Source organism: Callospermophilus lateralis, chromosome 2, assembly GCF_048772815.1.
Source record: "Callospermophilus lateralis isolate mCalLat2 chromosome 2, mCalLat2.hap1, whole genome shotgun sequence".
NCBI lineage: Eukaryota > Metazoa > Chordata > Mammalia > Rodentia > Sciuridae > Callospermophilus > Callospermophilus lateralis.
In genome coordinates this window covers 5,773,584-5,789,624 of record NC_135306.1, presented here as the reverse complement: position 1 = coordinate 5,789,624, position 16,041 = coordinate 5,773,584, and the positions used below count along the sequence as shown (strand labels likewise).

General features: G+C 54.1%; 1 protein-coding gene across 1 annotated transcript in view; it reads left to right on the top strand.

Annotated features, from left to right (window-relative positions):
* Nucleotides 1-15,719, top strand: part of Gpr107 (G protein-coupled receptor 107) — a 65,574-nt gene extending 49,855 nt beyond the window's left edge. The window contains exons 15-18 of the mRNA XM_076845246.1: nucleotides 3,252-3,301; nucleotides 4,759-4,842; nucleotides 6,227-6,348; nucleotides 13,156-15,719. Of these exons, the coding sequence (XP_076701361.1) occupies nucleotides 3,252-3,301; nucleotides 4,759-4,842; nucleotides 6,227-6,348; nucleotides 13,156-13,252 (353 nt within the window). The 3' untranslated portion in view covers nucleotides 13,253-15,719. The remainder of the gene's footprint in view (nucleotides 1-3,251; nucleotides 3,302-4,758; nucleotides 4,843-6,226; nucleotides 6,349-13,155) is intronic.
* The last annotated feature ends 322 nt before the right edge of the window (nucleotides 15,720-16,041 follow it).

Sequence of the window (16,041 nt, the reverse complement as noted above, 5' to 3'; positions counted from 1 at the left end):
GGTGCAGGTCTCCTGGCTCCATCTGGGATGCGTTTCCTCTCCCCATGCTCATTCTTTGACCATATTTGCTGCTCCTCAGTGGCAGGGTCAGAAATAGCCAGCCAGCCTCGGGAGCCTTCACCCAAGGGAGCCCAGCTCCCCTGAGGCCCGCACAGCAGCCAGCTGTCAGCCTCCTTGGCTCCAGGAAGGTCTTTGGGAGAAAAGCAAAGGGAGGGTTGGGGTTCCAGCCTGAGGCCTGCTGCTTGTTGCTCTTTGCACAGTCCTGGTGAGGCTTCGGCCCGAGCTGACCGCCCTGCTCAGCCTCCTGACTCACCGGGTGGCAGCCCAGGGATACAGTATTTGCCACTGTTGGTGCTGGGTTAATCCATATAATCCTAACAGGTTCTAATACTGTAACATCGGGTTCGGGTAGCTTATTGTGAGCCATTGGCTTTTCACGTACTGTCTTGGTATTTGTCCAAAACATTTAGGGGTAGGTGTTGGTATTCTGGCCTAAGAGATGAAGCAACAGAGGCTCAGAGAGGTTAGGTGACTTACCTGAGATCATAACAGCCAGCAAGCAATAGAGTTGGAGTCTGAACTCCAAGTGCTTGGATTCACAGAGAGCTTGTGCTTCGGACCACTCTTCTGTCCTGTTTCTTAGCACTTTGCAGAGGCAAGGATGGAGCTGAGCGGTAGAGTGCCTGCTGAGCATGCCCCAGGCCCTGGGCTCCGTTCCCAGCACGGGGGGAAATGCTTCACTGCTTGGACCATGACTAGGACACCAGTGGGGGCCTTGGAAGCCTGGTCCCTGCCAGCAGCAGTCCTAGCAAACGTCTTGCAGGTGACTGGAAATGACATCAACATGACTCGTGGGTTTTGGGAACCCTTGGGACTATGGATGTGGCTGTGTGTCTTAGAGGTGATACTCCTTGGCTCCAGGGCCTGTCTGTCAGCCCTCGTGCATCCTACGTGGCATGGCGTCTGCTGTGGTGACCCTTTTCTGTGGCACATGGAGGTGAGGGTGCTGGTCGGACCTGCCTACCTTCAAGGTCTGCTCAGCTTGGAGAGTGTGATGTGATGGCACACGATGCCCAGGAGAGGCCAGCCAGTGTGGCGCCCTCTGCTCTCGTCCCCACAGCCCCAACCTCCCACCCATGGAGACCTGCAGGGCCTGCTCCCCCATCAGCCCCTGCTTCCTTCCCTGTGGCCCCACCTCTGGCATTCTTCTTCCTGGAGAGCCGAGGGGTTGTCCGCTGCGCTGCCCGCACCTTGATCGCTCCACACTCATAGAGACCCCCGCCTGTCACAGGCGCTGCCACAGACTCCAGGTCTCACGGGGTCAGTCTCTTCCTCCTGGCTTCCTCCGTCCTTTCTCATGACAGTTCTGAACTGTGATGTAATGTGGCGCCACATGGATAAAATCTCTGGGCCCTCTGGACCCACAGGGAGGATGGCCCAGCTTGATGTTGGGCTCTGCTCCTCGCCCTGAGTTTCCTGGCCTCCCCAAGGTCCAGCCGCGCTGAGCTGCCCTCCTTTCCTGAGCTCCCTGCAGGCTGGGAGTCCTCCCTCCATCCTGCTCATCCCTGCCCCCGCTTGACGCTGGGACGCCTCTGACTGATGGTTCTCAGGGAAGCCAGCAGCAGTGTCCTGTCAGCACTCACTCAGCGGCAGCACTCAGAAGAGACGGAAAGCGCGGGTGTGACTTAAACCATCTAATGGTCGATGCTGGGTTTTCCAGTCAGCCCTAGGGAGAGGACCCAGTGTTCGTGTTCAGGAAGTACCAGCCTGTGCAGGGGCTGGGCTCGGCTCTCTCCATCCGGCGGGGGCTTGCTGGGCAGAGTGGTGTGGGCACAGTGGAGCCGTGAGCTCCTAGAGATGGCGAAGTCTGTGGCATCCTGTCCTCTGGGAAGCCTTTTACAACCCTGGCCTGTTCCCAACCGTGTCCAGCTCAGGCTTTAGTGTCCCTCTCCCAGGGGCACGCCTAGTGTCCCAGGGTCTAGCTCAATCAGGGCTCAAAAGAAAAGGCTGACAACTACAAGAAGTCAGACCCCATGTATATGGGACATGTCAGGATACATTCTACTGTCACGTATAACTAAGAGAACAAATAAATTTAGAAAAGAAAAGGATGAGAGGCAGAGAGATTGCATTTTTAAAAAATAACATGACAGTGGGGCTGGGCATGTGGCTCTGTGGTAGAACTCCTGCCTCCTGTGCACAAGGCCCTGCTTCCATCCTATCACCACAAAAAATACATAAAATAGCAAAACACCAGAGAGGTGGCCGGATAAGCAAGCGTTTGGTGATCTGCCGGCTGTGATCCCCTTCCTCAGAGGCTACCTGTGTGCAGAGGCCACTGCAGCTCTGTATGTGAGGGTCCTGTCCTCTCAGCTGTGGGAAGAGTCCCCTTGGAAGACTTGCCCTGCCAGCCCTCTTTGGTTTCCGGGAGGAGGCTTCTGTGGATAATCACCTTGACGATAACTTGGCATTCCCAGAATTTCTTTTGGAATCCTAAACTTGATTGTCCCCCACTAATCATGAGCCAGAGGAGAGAGGAAGAGGAAATTTGAAACTTTGCCACCCACAGTCTCATTCTTAAACTGAATCAGTAATTGAATGTTATTAAGCAGAATTAATTTGCCTCCTGCGGGAGGTTTATGATGAATGAAAGGATTGCTAATCGGGGAGGGAGCCAGGCTACCCTCTGTGGTCATCAATATTTCATAGCCACCAGCAGTGTCAGGAAGTCCTGGCTCGCTGACCTTGAACGCTCTAGAAGGCAGGAGATAGCCAAGGAGGTTGTACCTAAAGGGCTTATTATTACAGGGCGCTTAACGGAAACTGAAGCAAAATTTGCCAAGTGCATCTGAGGGTTAATTGAATTTGCACCCTTGGCTGATGGACGGCTCCCCAGCTGTCACTCTGAGGCCAACCTAGTGGGTCCTAGTGGAGAGAACATCTCCCTGGGTACAGTGGCAGAGCTGAGGGGGTTAGCGCTGGCCCTCAGGTGGGCATCTGTGATTTCCTTGGTGCCCCTGTGCAGTACGCACAGGGGTGGACGGAGCCTCCCATCTGCCTCCTTGCCAGAAGTGAGGTGTGTCTTAACCCCTCTTGACCGAGGTGAACGGGACAGGGTGTGCCCCTAGAGTCCCAGCTGCTCAGGGGCTGGCTCAGCTGGTAGGGTCTTGCCTCAAAGTGAATAAACGATCGAGCGCGCAGACAGGGAAGAAGCAAAGCTAATGAGCTCTTCATGTTGTTCTTGTCCCTAGCTGCCATTAACTTAGCAAAGCTGAAGCTTTTCAGACATTACTACGTCTTGGTGAGTAAAAAAAAAAAAAAAGACCCTGAGTCTCTCAGTTAGATGAGTTCAGGGGGCAGAGCCAATGCGGGAAGCGGGATGGACGCCCAGGAGGGGCAGCCCTGGATCTGCTTGGATTGCTTCACAACAGACTATACCTCCCGAAACGGAAACTAAGTATCCGGGTTACTACTTCTTAACTTATTATTTAACTTTAAGTAGTTAAATAATACATTGATATAAAATATAAATGCCGGGATTCTAGAAATCCAGCACAGCTCTGTGGAGCCGGCTGACCCTGTCCAGGGCTGCTGCCACGGTGAGGTGGTGGCTCTCCACAGCAGTCCTGGCGTGTGCCCCTCAAGCCACTCCCTGGGGTGTTGCTGTTCATTAAGAAAACGAGGGCTGCACCCTGTGCCCTTCTGCAGGCTTTATGTTTTCCCATAAAATTTAGAGAACCTCCCTCTCTCTCTCAAAGTTTTCTGCAGGAAACTAGTTTCATGTTATGCTAATGGTGATATTTTTCTTAAGAACAGAGATGGAGGTGGTTTTTGTAAAACTTAAGAATGGGGACAGTGACGGGTGTGCAGAGAGATCCCTGTAAGCTAAGCACAGCCACCAAGTCAGAACCACTGTGAGTTCTTAGGGTCGTGGTTTCTTGGTGTCCATAAGGTGCAGGTCTGCTGGAGTTTGCTCCGTGGCTCCTAAAAGAAAGTTGCCAAGTCTTTTGTCATGGTTTTGGCATCGACTGTCACTGGAAGATTCTTAGCGATTTCATTAGAGAAGCAGGGGCAGGTGACTTTTTGCAAGGGCCTTGTCCTCCACCAGAAGAGGCACAGGAGTCACCACAGAGCCTCTCCTGACACAGGAGGTGGCCATGAGCAGTGATTCTCAATGGCCAGGCAAGGGTACTGGGCCTGTATGCCCGAAACTCTAGCATGCCTGGCCTGCCTGCAAGCCTGGCCACCATGAGCCTGGTCCCATGAGCAGTCTGGGCAGCAACTGAGCCTTCATTACTGCAGTGAAGTGGAGGCCTCCCCATGAGGACAGGGTGTGGGTACATCCTGACTGTGGCCCTGGACCTTTACAGCAGTGCAGGCAGAGAGGCCAGGAGTCAGCCTCTCCCTGTGGGCTGTAGTTGGCTGCTACTACTGATAATTATCTCTCCAAGCCTGGGAATAAAAAGGCTGCCCCTGGGAGATTGAAATGAGCAGATGTACCCAAGTGTGCTGTCCTCCCTCGGTGGATGTGATCATCGTCTTGGCCACCTAGAGACAGTAAGGAGTTCCTTCCCAGTGTAACCAGCAGAGTGGTCATCTCTCTCTGCTGCACTTATGAGTTAACACTCCAGGAAACGCAAGTCTTTGGGTAGTTCTGTTTTCTGTTTTGTAGTGAGTTTGTGAAAGCAGTTTATTAGAAGAAAGTGGTTATCAACTTCTCTGTTGATTTTGTGTTTTGTTTCCTTCCTCTTCATACAGATTGTGTGTTACATATACTTCACCAGGATCATTGCATTTCTCCTTAAACTTGCTGTTCCATTCCAGTGGAAGTGGCTCTACCAGGTATACTGCTCTCAACTATATATATATATAATTTTTTTTTAAAGGGCCTGAGGATGTGGCTCAGTGGTTAAGCGCCCTTGGGTTCAATCCCTAGAACCAAAAAAAAAAAAAAAAGATGATGATGATGATGATTATCTATTTGGAGTTACCTTTATCAGGGTCCCCCCTTTCCCCCCGTAAGAGTTCTGTTTCTATTCTTCACACTTGAATAATCCTACTCTTTAAAAAAAAAATTATTATCTATTTGCTCTGGAGAGCTGCTAGATTACATGAGAAATCTGGCATAATTGCATTATTGATTTTAGTTTTCAATTTTAAAACTCTTTAGAGAAAAGCTTCAGGCAGAGTCAGTATTGCCCTTTGTAATTAAAACTTGGATGGGATGGGGTCTTTCTTAGTTCTCAGGCCTAGAACAGTTTAGAATCCAGCCCTCCCTCCTTCTTTGCCCTAATATTATTATTACTTGAATCATCCAATATCTTTGTAAATCCTAGGACCGTTTTTGTCGTTGTTGTTGTTGTTTTGTGGTGCTGGGGATTGAACCCAGGACCTTGTGCATTCGAGGCTAGCACTCTACCAACTGAGCTATGACCCCAGCCCTAGAACCGTTTAACTGCCAGAGTCAACCAGATAGTTTAGCTATCCTTTTTTCTTGAAGAATTCACTTGGTACATTAGGCACCAGTGTTGGAAAATTTGGGTATAAATTGAACTTTTAAGAGGTACTAGTGAGCCGGGCATGGGGATGCATACCTGTCATCCTAGTGGCTCTGGAGGCTGTGGCAGGAGGATCACAACTTAGTGAGGCCCTAAGCAACTTGGCAAGAGCCTGTCTCAACATAAAAAATAAAAAGATCTGGGGATGTGGTTAAGCAACCTGGTTTCAATCCATGGTCCAAAATAAAAGGTACCAGTGAAGCCAGATGTGGTGAAACATGCCTGTAATCCCAGCAGCTTGGGAGGCTGAGTGAGGTAGGAAGATCACAAGTTCCAGGCCAGCCCCAGCAACTTAGACCCTGTTTCAAAAACCAGAAAGGGCTCGCGGTATACCTCAGTGGTAGAGCACCCCTGGGTTCAATTCCCAGTCCCCCCCCCATGCCCCCCCCCAAAAAAAAAGGTACCAGTGAAGGAGTTGGGAACGGAGCTCAGTGGAGTAGAGGGCTGGTCTAGTGTGCCCCAGGCACGAGTCCCTGGTCCTAGGGGCAGACTGCTCCTAGCTTAGGCTTCAGATCTAGGGAGTGCTGGGGGGCGGGGGGCATGAACGTGGCCTTGAACCGTGGCCTTGAGTGAGCAGTTAGCAAGGAGTGAACTGTGTGGATATGTGGGTCATGTTGAAGGATAGTGTTGCTGATCCCTTTATTTTGGGGTGGTTTTTAAATCTGCAGCTCCTGGATGAAATGGCCACATTGGTGTTCTTCGTTCTGACGGGGTATAAGTTCCGTCCGGCTTCAGATAACCCCTACCTACAGCTGTCTCAGGAGGAAGACGACTTGGAAATGGAATCTGTGTAAGCCACCCTCCTTCCTCCCTCTCCTCGGCCCTGCCCCCTGTGCCTACCTGAAAGTGGCACCATGGAGGGGCCTGCTGCTCTCGGCATCCTGCTGCTCCAGAGGTGCCCTCCACCTTCAGCAGAAGGCCATGATCGTGCATGCCCAGGCACTCTTACTGGTTTGAAGCGCAGTGTCTGCCAGCCATTGCTAATCTGTCAGGGGGAGAGGAGCTTGGCAGCTGTCAAGCTCCACTGCGGCAGCTTCCTGTAACTCAATGGCCAGGGCAGAAACAGCGACAGCAGCTTATTTTGAAAGTGTCATTTGAGAGTCTGCTGCTGATCCTCCATGTCCTCTATATCAGATGCCCAAGTGGCTATTCACAGCTGGCACAGCGACTTTGATCTGGTCTGAGCACTGTTTGGGGCTTTTCTGAGTCACAGGGTAAGGGACTTAGGGGCTTTGTTTCTAGGAGAGGGCGATCATTTTCTAGAAGGGTGACAGTGATTAAGCCTATTTGCTTGTGAGCTCTGAGTGTGCTCAGCCAGCTCAGTGGTCGTGTTTCACTGTGAGCTTCAGACTGAGGCGCTGCCCCAGCGCCACCCGCCTCTTGCCTTTTTATAATTCAAAGGCCGAGATTCAGCCCATGCTGGGCTCTGCTTGGCTGCCAGGGAGTGTGGGCCAGCTCTTTGTGCTGGCTGCTCTGCTGGGACAATAAATGAAGGCAGTGCCCAGATGGACCCCTTCCGGCATCTCCTTGGGCAGAGGAAGAAATAGATGCCTTTTTATAGGCAGGAGAAGGGAGCAGGAGGACCAGCATCTGGGCCTTTCCAGAAGTAGCAGGTCTGAGCTGGGACTGTTGGCCCAGGTGCCACTTGTGCAGATCAGCTGGAGGCAGCAGCCTCGTTGGCTCACTGGGAGCAGGGGCTGTGGATTTAGTCCCTCTGGAGGCCTTGATCTTGGCCGCAGATGTTTGGCAGTGGTCCTCCAGGATTGACAAGCTGAAGGGCTTCCTCTACAGAATTGAACTCCAAAACCACATGGCCAGAGTTCCTGTTCCCCACATCCTTTCCCTTAGCCGTTGTGTGTGGAAGTGAGGATGTATTTGTCTCGGGGCAAAAAGTTTTTAAAGTTTTGTTTTGAAGTTGATTTTTCCCTAATGTTTCGGAGTTGATTTCTCCATCCCTGTTGATGGTAGGGGTAGGCATCTTAGCAAGCTGGTGGGTATGCCTGTTAAAGTCGAGAGGGGGCCAGGCACAGGGCGCACTCCTGTAATCCAGCCACTCCTAAAGAGGCAGGAGGATGGCAAGTTCGAGGCCAGACCCTGACTCAGAATAAAACATAAAAAGGGCTGGGGATGTGGCTCCATGGTTAAGCTCCCCTGGGTCAATCCCTGTACCAAAAAAAAAAAAAAAAAAAAAAAAAGGTTGGAAAGGGAAGGAGGAGATGCACTGACCCCCAGACTCCGGGGAGCTGGAATGTCTTTATTCCGGCAAGGTCTGGGAAAGGTTGGGATGCTGGGTCAGGAGAACCCTGTGGTGGCCTAGTTTACACTCTTGTGTTTGGATCATGCTGAGTGTTTTTCGGGGCTTTGGGAGCCAGACCTTGAGAGTGAAGTGAGCTGCACAGTGGTGGCAGAGGGGCTGCATGTGGAGCAGCTGCAGGAAGTCAGGCCGGGAGGGTGTAACTTGGAGTGGGTGTTTCCGGGGGGGAATGCTGGCTCAGTTCAGCCGGCAGCATGAAATGGAAGGAGTTCAGGAGCTAACCCGGGCAGAGCACCTTTCACTCGGCCAGGAAATTGGTTTGGAAAGTTCTAGGATTTCTGTGTAGCTAAGAATGCTGCTGTAGGGGGGTATAGTTCAGTGGCAGAGCACTTGCCTTGCACGTACGAGGCCCTGGGTTCCATCCCAAGCACTGTACAAAAGGGAGAGAAGGCTCTGTTGAGAAAGTTCTGTGGACATCTTAGATTGACGGAACAGAAGTGGCCTGACACGGAGGCCTCACCACCAGCCGCCGTGCCCACCACAGGTGAGCGTGTGGGCTCATTATGGCTTCTCAGGGATGACATGGCACTGGTGCTATCATCTCTTCTGCTTGGAAGTGCTGCTCTACCTGAATGGCATCTCTTAAATCTCTAGAAATAGCACAAGCCAGAGGCAAGGAGAGCCCTGGCCTCGATACTCCAGAGCCATTGGCTGTCTGTAAAGCATCAGCCACGCCAGTGGGTACTTCCTGTTGAACCTCTTTATGGGAAGAAGTATTCCGGTTTCCCACACACATGCCCCAGAAAAGGTGCACAGCTTCCTAACAGGTCCCATCCCGTGGGGCGTGCAAGCCTCACCCAGCCACTCTCCGCCACTCTCCAGTGTGTCTGCACCTGCTGTCCTGCCTTTGAGGCCAGGCTGTGGCTGTGGAGACAGCCCATGTGGGTCTTGCCAGGTGGGTCCTAGGCCTGAGCCTGCTCCCCTGGGGCAGAGCTTCAGGGTCACTGTGTCTGCTTTCTGAGGCCCATGCTTGCCCACAGTCCTGCATCTTTGCAGCCCTTGACCCCATCAGGCCTCTACTTTTCTCGGAAGGTGAGGAGGAGAGTGCAGCCCTCCTGTGGCTCTTACATCTTCTTGGGCCTACCCAATTTTAGTCATAGAATTTATTGTCAAAAAAGTCCAGTGAGTTAAAATGTATTAGATGAAATTTTAATGATCAGACTTGGCAGCCACTTTGCATGCTACATGTACCCTTAATGCTTGGAATTTTCTCTCTCATTGGGACAAGTGAGAGGAGAAGAAACACTTGGGGTGGCTTAAGGCCATGAAGTTGTTCCCCTGGGCTTCCCTTTCTAGGAACCTCTCCCTGCTGTCTGAGTTCAGCCAGGAACAAAGTAGAAACAGGAGAATTGGAGACCAGCAGAATTAGTTCTTACCCAGGCCTCTGCGTGTTTCAAGTCCAAAAACCATATTTTAATTCTAGAAACAGGTGTATCCATTGGTGTCAGGAGCTGCCACATAGGAGCTGAGCCCGTACCCCTAGCCTTGAGCAATGAAGGGTGGAACTGGCGAGGTCCACCTGCCTTCTTTGTGAAGGCAGGTGGACCTCGCCTTCACTGGGCAGTGTGATGGAGCTCTGGGAGTGGGGTTTCCCAGTGGCAGTGGGCTGCCTCTCTTTCCTCTGTAATACTATCTTTTTCCTTTTTTTTTTTTTTTTAATATTTATTTTTTAGTTATCGGTGGACACAAGATCTTTGTCTGTATGTGGTGCTGAGGATCGAACCCGGGCCGCACACATGCCAGGCGAGCGCGCTACCGCTTGAGCCACATCCCCAGCCCATCTTTTTCCTTTTTTGGATGAAATGTTCTCCTCAATACAAACCAGGGTTCTGGGCGTGCTCGCACTCTCACCTGCTCCCTTGGTTTTCCCTTGCCCCTGTGGGAGCTTACAGCTGGGGTGGAGGAGCTGTCCTGAAACGCCCCCAAAAAAGGTGTTTTCTGAGTCTGTGATTTGTTCGTGCCAGCCCAGTTCACCCAAGTGACCCTGCTCCGTAGCCCACGTGGGATACGGGCTGCACATTGGCTGTTAGGCCTGAACTATGGGGCTGTCAGCCTGGCATCGCCAGAGCTGTGTGTCTTTGGCTCTTAGATGCCGCAGACCTGGGCTCCGATGCCGCTTAGGCAGGAGGGAAGGTCGAGCTGCTCTCTCCATCTGAGGGCTCCTCTGCTTGTGGCCGTGCGTGTGGCCCCTGGGCTGAGAAGCCATTTGTCCTGTTGCTGCTGAGTCGCTGGTACTGGCCATGTCTGCCCATCGGCCCCCAAGCAGCTGTGGAGTGGTAGGGCAGGCGGTGCTGAAGCTGCCCTCAGGAGTACGTGCAAGACCAGTGTGACAGTGTCACAGCAATGCGCCACAGACCTGCCCAGGAAGGCACAGCACCACCCGGCAAGGAGGGAGCAGAGCTAGGAGGGCAGGCCCACCTCCCGTCTGCACCAGAGCCTGTCACTGGAGCTGCAGAGCTAGGGGTTCCCGCTGCCATCACCTCACCTGAGCTTTGCAGAGCCCCCTACTGCCCTGCGTGGACAGTGTTGGAGAGGGGCTGTCTGTGATGTGGCTTGCTGGCTCTGTGGCTTTTGGGCCCCTTCAGCATTTAAACCCAAACTAGGACACCCAGAGAGGTGTCTGCAAAGCTGCCACAGCCACCTCCGTGTGTCCCCGTGCAGAGGCGTCAGGGTATTAATCTAACCTGCATGCCCTTTGCTCTCTCTACTGCAGTGTCTGAGCTGCAGGTAAAATCGTGACCAGCTTGCCAGGCCAGGACCATTACAGCACCTGGGCCCCAGGTGTCCCTTTGACTTCCCAGGTTTGCTGAGAAATAGGAGGCAGTGTGTCCCTATTCAGTGTGTCCCTTCATCTTTGAGGGCTCACCCCAGCAACTCTGCTCTAGGTCACACTGAGCCTCCCTGACCCCCAGGCACCTGCAGAGTTCCCCCGGACTGGGTCCACGCCCTGCAGAACAGCGCCCTCTTCTCCTTCCCAGCACTCCCAAGCCCAACCCAAGCCCACATACCCCTGGCCCCTCCCAGCATCAAGTCCCTCTGTCCACCTTCTCAGTCTCAGGATTGAGGCTGCACTCTTCCTAGTTCTGCCATGTTCTTCTCCCCTGACTCCCCCACGGGCCTAGTGCCGCCTCATCTCCCTGTCACCAACAGCACACTCAGGAGCTGCCTGAGCCACCTTCCTCAGCGTAGAAGGAGGGACCACATCTCGTAGGCCTGGCCTCCTGTCTTCACCATCCCCTTCATCCCAGAGCCCCAACACTGGTGTCCTTACCTCGCCTGGGCTCAGCGCTTGCTGAGGGCCTGCTGTGCCGCCCAGTCTGGTGGGGCTCCACCCAGCACCCCCCCCACACCCCTCCCCATCTTCTCCAGGGTGTTGCCCAGACAGCTCTTTGTGGAGGGCCACCCCCGCAGCCTCTTGCCAGCCAGCTCCTCCCCGCCTCAGTCCAGCCCTCCAGCTTCCACTCACCCAGCAGAGGGGCTTCTCGCCAGAGCCGGGCAGCGAGGCTCTTAGGCTGTCCCTCCTCAGTCCTGGCGCCCACTCTGTGCACATCCCCCCGAAGGCCGCCCCTCCTGGCTATGGGTCCTGCAGACCCGCAGTCCCAGTTCTGTTTCTGTGACCTTGCACTGGGCCTTGAAGTTGTTTCCAGTGGGCACCCATCTACAGAGGAAGGTTCTCGGGGGATGGAAGCCCCCCGTCAGACTGCACCCAGGTCACGGGAATGTGCTTGGCCTCGGGTGTCCATGTGAGCTGTGCCTTATTCTTTACTAGGGAGGCACCATTCTCCCGGGGACAGTGTGACCTCACTGGGGTGTCTGAAGACTCCTGTCTCCCGCTGTGGTCTGAGCCAGTGGGGGGAACGGCGGGGGGGGGCGCTGTGTGGAGCTGGGGAGGCTCTGGTCCTCGTGCTGTGCCGAGGCTCTGGCTCTACAGCCCAGGGTGGGACGGGGCTCTGCAGCTTCCCCCCGAAAAGCACCATCCCTTCCCAAGGCCAGGCCGGGAGCAGCTGTGGGAAGTGCTGCTGGGCGCCCCCTCCTTTGTCTCGGGGTATTTGTCCCTTGTCTGTCACCTCTGCAGGAGTCCCTCAGTTCCCCTGACATCCACATTCCAGCAGCATGTCTGGTGCCAGCTTAGTCACAGTACAGATAACCTGTGCCCGAAGGACCCTTGTTGGTGGAAAGTCCCCACTCGGGGAGGACCGCAGAGCCCCAAGACCTGGCTACAGAAGCAGCACAAAGGGGGGGGGGGCTTTCCATATCCATGAAAGGGTCCAGAAGGGTAACTCTGGGTGTGTCCCATATAGGGCCACCGTGTCACTATTAATATTATATATTAATATAATAATAATAGGATTAGGTAGTTGATAGGGGGTAGGTTGGTCCTTGGAGGGTCTGTCAAGTTGATGGAGTTGATTTTACTGATCAGGAAAGGGGCAGGGCTGGGCCAGGTGGCTTTTGGCACTTGGCGTCTCTCTTGGTGTCCCCTGCTTGTAGCGCCACTCAGCTCCTTGGTGGATATGGAGCACTCAACCTGGGCCCTTGCCACCCGGGAGGCAGGCGACGTCTCCTCACAGGCGCCCTTTCTCCAGAGGTGGTGCCGTCCTTACTGATAAGAGGGGCTGGCTGGCTCGGCTCTTCGCTTCTGTGTTTAATTCTCGTTCAGTGAGCAGCTCCAGGGCACTTCCTTAGTGCCAGGCACCAGCAGGCAGAAGAGGTGCTCCGGGGGCACATGCAGGGTGAAGCAGGCCGCATGCTAAGCACGGCTGACCTCAGCCTGCTGAGACAGGGCCTGGGTTTGCCGAAAGAGCTTCACCGTCTCCAGTGGGCAAAGAACCTTTGAGCCCAGAAGTTTCCTCCTAATCTGTGATTCTGTCCCGTCACTGAGAAATGACCCAGCATGGCTGGTCATTACAATCCGCACAGCTCGCGAGCTTTCCTTTCCAAGTGTTAATTATGACAGATATTGGTCTCCTAACTGTATTTGTCATCTGTACACGGTAAAAGCTGTGGAGGCTGCAACGTCAGCGATGAAGAGCAGCGATGATGGTTGTGATAATGGCAGCTGATATTTATTGATAAGGAGAATTTTTTTCTCATAACTGTTCTGAAAAGTGAGAATTATTTGCTGTACTTCAGCTCAGAGGTCAAGTGACCATACAGTTTACAGGGAGGGCAGGAGGCCTCCAGTTCTGTCCAGTCCTGAGCCCCAGCCATGTGCTAGGTGGTGGGTGCTTCATGATCGCCTGCAGGAGGGCCCTCATTGTTTCTGTTCTCTCCCTTTCTCAGAGTGACGACGTCAGGGGTGATGGAAAACATGAAGAAAGTCAAGAAGGTGACCAACGGCGCTGCAGAGCCCCCGGGTGACTGGGAAGGCACCGCGTGAGCGCCGACCAGGAGGATGGGGCTGTCAGAGAACACTGCAGCTTACCCCGTAGTCCTCTTGGTGAGCAAGAGCAGTTCCGACAGTCCACCGCCGGCCTCCGACAGCGACACCGCAGAGCTTGGGGCAGGGTGAAGTGCCATGGACACCTACTTTGTACTCTTTGAGGGAAACTGGATCTGTAGCTGGTGCCAGGCAGCTGGGACTGTCCTCAGGGGCGTGGGAGGTCGGAGTGAGGAGGAGGAGAGGAGCCTGCCTGTCACTGAAACATTCCTAATGGGCCCACAGGCCCACACAGTGGTGACCCTGAGCGCTGCAGTGGCCGGCCTCGGCGGCTGTACAGCACTCCATGCTGCTCTGGGGAATGGCCACAGGTCTCCAAGGACGTCCAAAAGGGACCGGGAGGGTGTCCTTACATCTTTGGGAGGTGAGAATGCCTCGGAACCATCCTAGGAGGTGAGGCCAAGCCCCACTGGTGCCCAGCAGCTGCCCAGGTCCCAGCCCAAGTGGCGCCCTGACCTCTGCTCCAGACCCTGGCAGTGACCAGCACTGAGGGCACAGGAGGCCTGTTGCCTGTGTGCCATCCTGTCACTGTCAGGGTCCCAGCCCTAGGACACAACCCCGCTGGAGGGACATGGGCTTCCTGAGGGCAGGATGGAACTGTCTTTAAGCTCAGAAGCGTCCCCGGGTGTCCCTGGGGCCCCTCCTGCGCAGAGCAACAGCCCTCCTGTCTTCTTCCCCTCTTGAGGCTTTACTTTTTTTTATTTTATGATATGATCAGAATTTAGAAGAAAACAGGGACAAATTTTCCTTAAGAACAGCTGGGGCAGAAATTGGGCATTTCAGCGAGTGCCTCGTGGCACGCGGGGCTTCCAGGTGGTTCAGCACAGTCACCCTGGGTTCCAGGAGCCTCGGTGGAGGCAGCGCATCAGCTGATCAGCTGTGGGTGGCAGGGTCCCTCCCTGCCCAGGGAGTCCCTCCAAGATGCAGGGTGTGGGAGGAGCCCTGGTGGCTCTCGGGAGGAGTAGAGTGACTGTAGAGGAGTCCTTCAAATGATGGGACACACTCAGGCAGTCCCTTGTGATGGAGGGCTTCACAGTGACCAAACACGCCCCATCAGGAAAGCTTTGTGATGCTTGGTGGCCTAGCTGAGTAGGGTCACTTCCAGAAGCTCCAGCCAGACCCTGCCTCGGCTTGTGGGAGAGATGCCTGCAAGGGACAGGTCTTCCTGTGGCTCCCTCACTGTGTTAGTTTTGGGAGCCTAAAAAGTGCTCAGAAAATGGTGATTCTCTCTGTCCCTGCCACTTGGGCTCCGGGGAAGCAGCGTCCTTCCTGCTCACTTTCCTTAGCCGTCCACACCCTCTGGCCCGCTGGCTGTTGCCGAGGAGACATGGGCCTCTGCCCAGTAGTGGCGCTGCTCCCTCAGACAGGTGTGTGTGTAGGGGAGTGTGAGTATCCTCCTGTCCTCAAGAGAAGGAAAAACAGGCCCTGAGGATTTACTGGGGGACCTTTCCTTTTTCCTTTTTCTCCCCAAGTTAATTGGGGCTGTGGGCCGGGAGCGGAGTTGGAGGGAGGAAAGGAGTAGTTCAACACTTGGTTTTCCTGTGCATAAACATGATACCAGCGCTGCAGACATGTGTCTCCTTCTGTGACCGCTGAAACTCCCGTCTGCACCTCCCTCGGGGGATACATCTGCCGTTCCTCCAGCAGCAGATGTGGACGAGGCCCAGCCGCCTTCGCAGGAACAGAAGGTGTGGCGAGACCTCTCCGCTAGGAGGGTCCGGTGCTGCCGTCCTCTGGCTTTTTAAGGCCAGAAAGCAAGTGGGGTGGCAGAGGGAGGCCTTGTGGACCCCAAGTCTCGGGGTCAGACTGAGCAGCTGTGGTCTGGCAGGCTGACCCTCCTGGAGCAAACCTGTGCACATGACACCAGGTGGCTCCCAGGTGCAGGTGGCCATGGGTGGTTTCCTGCCCGTGTTCTGGATAGCCACTGAAGGCTTGAAGTCAGCCTGGCGATGAAGAACCAACCCCCAGCCCAGGACTGGCAAAGCAGGCTCGGCCCAGACCGGAAACACCATCGACGCTCTCCAATTCGGTCTGTAATTCACTGTCTCTTTCTCCACCACTTAATAGCAGGCCCCAGGGTCCATCTCTGCCCTTGAACAAAGAGGACTGATCAGGATCCAAAGCTGGGGAGTTGCCCCCGCTGACAAGCCACCTCCTGCAGCCTGACCTTACTGGCCCACCAGGCTCACCGTAGTGTTTGCACAGGAAGCCCTTGCAGTATTCAGGCACTGGGCAGCAAAGATGGGGTGCCCGAGGCAGAGCTGTAGGTATTTATAGCTCTGCCTGACGCTCCCCCGCCCTGCTTCTGCCTACGCAAAATGTCCGTGATTCCTCCGAGAATCTGCTGTGGGCTAGAAGTGCTGCTGGCTGTGAAATTTAATAAAGTGTGTATTTTGCTAGAAATTTATTTCTTGGACAACAAGAACAATCATTGATCTCTTAATCCTGGCCAAGGATCCGATCATCCTATTTCTTGATCCCTCGGTGCTTTAAAATCTGAGTGGCCCTGCATTTAGTGATATTCAGTGTGACTCTGGCAAACTGGCAGCACACTCTCCTGTAATGAGCAGTTTGTTCCAGTCTGAAAGAGGCTTTATCAGACCCATGGCCTGAGTCGGTGGTTTTTCTTTGTCCACTTTAGAGTAAAACCACCTAGATTCTTTCTCCCTACCACATGTCCAGCCAGCCAAGGCAACGCGGCCTCTGTGCCCACCCCCGACACACACACA